Below are 5,439 nucleotides of genomic sequence, written 5' to 3'. Positions count from 1 at the left end.
TGCGTTAGAATTTTGTGAACAAAAATAATAAACCATGCAAATGTGACCCCATTCTTGCTCTGTAACAGACACAAATGCTGTTCATATATAACTCCAAGCGGAAATTCGTAAAAATATCTTTTAAAAGTAATTCAACTGAGGTTTTCATAGTTAACAATTTAAACAAAAACGCTTATCAAACATACACATAGGCATATATTTGTCAAACATACGCATATGTATATATTTATAAGTATAAACTGTAATAATACATATATGGCACATTCATTATTAACAACTTTATTTATCTTGCGTGCTGAATCTACAAAATATAATTGTAATGTTCTCAGAGGCTAAATTGATTTGTTTTAGAGAATACATCATCAGTATTGGAACAATTTTAATTTTTTTCGACTTTCTCCTATAAAAATATTACCATGGCCTTAACAGAATATATATTTATAATATATGTATATATATATATATATATATATATATATATATATATATATATATATATTTGTAATTTTCAGTGCCTGACCGACATTGACTGAAACCTCTTAGGTGGATATAGCTTGTTAGCAAGACTAACGAAAGACCTGGCAGTTGCATTTGAAACAAATCATAAAACTAGGTAATAAGCCTATTTTAGATTTTTATAAATGAAGCCAATATATCCATCTTTCATTGCAATCTAAAGACGAAATAAACCTTTCTTGGATTCATGCTCATTTTCCACGTTTTAAAAGATTTCTAGCAGTCGTATACTACTGATATTCAGAGACACCACAGAACAACCAACTGCTGATCCAGTAATCGTTATTTAAAAGCTTCTGGGAGGCTACAGGTCTGAAGTAAGTGGGAGACAACAGATTAGTGGTGCCATTTTTGGTCATTATGACGCCATAAATTGCAGATGAGCTATATCTATTTTTGAAAGGCAAGCCCAGATAAAAATTATAACTTATATAATGAGATAAAAAAAAACACTTATTTTTATGTGATAAATCGCTGGGACTGGTCTTTCTCTAGGCAAAATTCGAACAAAACTTAAAATTCTATTCAAACAACAGAAAACCTCCAAGATTCATGTAAGTCCTTGGAATGAACGACAAACTCGATCAAACGACAATTTTCCTTAATCAGAGGCCAATACTAAGACACTGGGCACATCTACACACAAAAAATGGTAAATCCTCTAAACTACAAGCTAAGCACTTTACCTATCGCAAAATCTTCCAAACCTGCCTACAATCTTCTAAACCATGAATCTAACCTCTTCAGAAGCAAGATGTGATGTAGGCTTATATATAATGCAAAAAATTTCAACTAAATCTAAACCTATAAGTAGATCTTCAAAAAAAAAAAATAAAAATAAAATAATAATAAATAAATAAAACACTCACTAGAAGAATTTTTCCTTCCTCTCTTCCTCTGGACGAATTACAGAAGCTAATTTTACCTCCCACTGCTGCCTGGGGCTCTTCGACTATCCCATGTTTGTCCGTATAGTTCTACACGGCATGCTTTCCCGGTCCCCGGGCCAGAGGAGGAGTTTCGCACAAATGATTCCTAGAACAGGAATGTCATTTGCTTACGAACGAGTCGCAGTGTTCATCAAATCCAGCAAACCAAAAGCCCAAAATTAAAATGACATCCCTGTATGATTGACTTGCAACAAGAACGTCAATTAACTTGCACGAGACGGAGGCACAAAGATGCAACGGAGAGGCGCTTTCATGCTGGGCAATTACGCGTAATCAAGAGTGGGTGGAACTGCCGTAGAATAATACGCAATAATTACAGTTTTCTTCCAGTAATTACGAAATACAAAAAATTCGTGATCGTGAATACTCTCACATTACGCGTGGGATTAATTACCCCTTGCCACCATTCACGACCAATTTCGAAAATTTCCTGAATTTAGTTCAGTTGCATGCGATTCCCTGGATTTACCAGAGCGCAACTTTTCAGTTACTTTCGAGATAGATTAACATGTAGAGCAAAGTGCCTTACCACGTGCATGCATGAATAACTAAGAGAGAGAGAGAGAGAGAGAGAGAGAGAGAGACTAGGACATAACGTATCTCAACTAATATGATAAATAATCATTCAGCTCATTAGTAAAAGTATATTGAAATGGTAGAGCGAAATAATTTAACCAGCGAGTTACTTTTGTTTGTATGGTGTTTTACGTTGCATGGAACCAGTGGTTATTCAGCAACGGGACCAACGGCTTTACGTGACTTCCGAACCCCGTCAAGAGTGAACTTCTATCACCAGAAATACACACCTCTGACCCCCCAGTGGAATGTCGAGGATCGAACTCGCGGTCACCGAGGTGACAGCGAAAACCATACCAACCACGCCACTGAGGCGCTCCAGCGAGTTACGTACTGGACAGTTAAGTGTGAATTAGGTGACTGACAACCAGGGTAGAGAAGTGCACAATGCTAGTAACCTTATCACAAAAAAGACTTTCAGAAAAAACTTAAAACTGTAGGATATTTAAACGAGAACGTTTCCACCAGCCATTTGAATGTATTCTTAGCATCTCTTACTTGGCATGTGATGTTACGGTAGGTTTGCAAAAGAATCAATATTGCTAGACAACTTTCAAAACTAACAAAATATGGATAACACCTCCGTCAGGAAGGAACTTGATTAAATTTACATAACGCTTGACATTTAAAATTTTTTATTTTATTTTATTTTATCTTTATACAGAACCTGGAGATGGTCCTCTTTTCGTCATTTCGAGTAAAAATAAATAAGAAAAACGCTGATGTTTCCAAGTGCTGTAGTTCCTCCCCTCCACTTCACTTTAATATGTCAAGGGTATAATTCTCATATTTCTAACAAAGCACACTTCCTACTTAAGGAAAGCAATAATGCTCTCCTTGAGAGCAAAAGGACTTGGCTCGTCTATAAATGCTACCCACGTGAAATAGAGATGATCGTCTCCCCTAGGGGGCACCGAGTAGAAGCAGTGGCATAGCGTCAGGTACCCACTAACGATGATACTCCTCTTGACCTTGCTGACTTCATCCCTGTTTATGAGCTTAAATCACCCTGTGACTCAAAGCCAAATACATAAATCGCCTTGTTTCAGGGAATCGTATCCCGTATGTGACGTTCATACTCAGATTAGCCAGTATTAGATACTAAATTAACTTCAAATCCTTTAACAAGGACCTTTGAGATGAGAGAATCTGCGCTAAAATTAGATGAAGGGAGCTTTCACGTCGAAATCGCCATCTGTAATGACGTCATGCCTTTTGATACCACAAACACGTGTACCAAGCATAGATTGAAATAAAAGTTATGAAAAATTGCCAAAATCGTTTTCTGCATGTAATGCCGCGCCGCTCAGAAGTATATAGAACAAGATTGACTAGAATTCAGTGGTTCTCAAACTTTTCCAGTTAACGGAACCCTTTTGCATTTGCTGGTACTCGGTGGAACCCCCTACAACCCCTTCACCCAATATATGTGGATATGTCGCCCATAAATGTTGAGCCTTCCCCAACAAATACACACACACACACACACACACGACTAAAATAAAATAAAAATGCAAAGTATATTACTCATCATCAAAATTCTTACCTTTTTTTAATGCGATGGGTGAGCTTGCTTCTGGCTACAGAGCCCATCAAAGTCTGGAACTATGTTTGTTAACTGCAGATGCATATCACGTGCTGCATCCATCTTGCTTCGGTATTTGTTTTTAGTTGCAATATTAATAGAGAAAGCTGCTTCACACATGTATGTTGTTGCAAAGGGCATAAGATGTTTCAATGCCCGTTTAGATAATTCTGGATACTCATGCAACTGGTTTATCCAGAAAGGAAGGAGAGAGTCCTTGTTGTATTTAGTTTTCAAAGTTAGATCAGTCGAAATGTCAATAAGCTGTTCGTTTTCAGTCACTGACAAACTCTGCTTCATCACATTATCCTCACATTATCCTCATCCATGAATGGGTTGCGCAGCCATGTCAGAGGGTTTGATTGTTTTGGAAAGTACTCTAGTAAATTATCTTTTAATTGTTGTAGGTGCAAAATCATGTAGTCTCTTGTACTACCAGCCGATTCTAAGGAATTTGCATTCAGGAATGTATGGCAATTGGCAAGCACTCTGTCTGGTTCTTCTTTATACAGCCATCCCAGAACTCAATCTTAAGAAGAAAGGATTTAATTCTGTCTTGAGCATTCAAAATATTGATAGCAGAACCTTGTCATGATAAGCTAAGCTCTTTGAATTTCCAAAATATATCTGCAAGATAGGCCACCTTGCATACCCAGACTTCATCAGTGAAGTGGCTTAACAGAGAAGACTTGTGCTCCCTCAGAAATACTTCAATCTCATTCCTCAATTCATACACACGTGAAAGAATTTTACCACGAGATAACCAACGCACTTCTGTATGTAACAACAGGGTTATGTGAATGGGTCCCATCTCCTGACACAATGAGGCAAACACTCGAGAATGAAGAGGCTTAGCCTTGATGAAATTAACTACCTTGATTACTTCATTAATTGTCTCTTTTAGATCACTTAGCATCTTTTTCACAGCTAGTGCTTCTCTATGAAGGCAACAGTGTCTATGCTCCACAGCAGGTGCAACATTTTTGATGAGACCAATTACACCCTTTACTGAGCCTGTCATTGCCTTTGCACCATCAGTGCAAACAGCAATGCAAAGGTTCCAATTAAGATCATTTTTTCTGAAGTATGTGGCTAATATCTTAAATATATCCTCACCTCTTGTAGTTGTCTCGAGAGCTTGGCACAAAAGCAGATCTTCATGTACAGATTCATCTGACACGTATCGTACAAACACAAGGAGGACTGTGATCTTCATGTACAGATTCATCTGACACTTATCGTACAAACACAAGGAGGACTGCTAACCCGACAACATCGGTTCATTCATCAAGCTGAAAGGTGAAACCCACAGGAGTTGTGTTTATGCGTTTTATTAACACGGTTTCACAATTATCTGCCATCTCTTTGATTCGACGTGATATGGTGTCATTTGACAGGGGTACAGTGTCAAGAACCTTGCTATATTTCTCACCAAACATACAGAAAACCACATCTTTCATGCACAATTTTAGTAAAAATTCTGCAATCGTTTGAGCTTCACCAGCTTTAGCAATGCGATAACTTACTCGGTATGATGATTCAAGTCCGTTTCTATTGTCATGGTAAGCAAATCTTTTTTATGGAAACAATACTTTCTTTTAAGAGATTTCGTTTTCTTGTCAAATAATCAACGTGTTTGTTACCTAACTGTTTCAAGGTGTCTCCTCAGTTTTGCAGGATTCAAGCTACTATTAGCCAAAACTTGATCACATTCAACACATTGTCCATCAGGAGCATTTTCATCTCCAACTGACATAAAACCAAATTTTATGTATCTGTCATCAAATTTGCGCTTCTTTGAATTCCCAATAC

The 5,439-nt window shown here is 37.3% G+C and overlaps 1 protein-coding gene across 1 annotated transcript; it reads right to left on the bottom strand.

Moving 5' to 3' along the window:
- Window positions 1-4,216: 4,216 nt before the first annotated feature.
- LOC135215893 (zinc finger BED domain-containing protein 5-like) lies at window positions 4,217-4,855 on the bottom strand. The gene has a single exon (XM_064250847.1). It carries the CDS (start codon window positions 4,853-4,855, stop codon window positions 4,217-4,219), a length of 639 nt encoding a protein of 212 aa, XP_064106917.1.
- Between the last annotated feature and the right edge of the window lie 584 nt (window positions 4,856-5,439).

This window comes from Macrobrachium nipponense, chromosome 5, assembly GCF_015104395.2.
Source record: "Macrobrachium nipponense isolate FS-2020 chromosome 5, ASM1510439v2, whole genome shotgun sequence".
Classification (NCBI taxonomy): domain Eukaryota; kingdom Metazoa; phylum Arthropoda; class Malacostraca; order Decapoda; family Palaemonidae; genus Macrobrachium; species Macrobrachium nipponense.
This window is presented reverse-complemented; position numbering and strand designations above follow the sequence as displayed.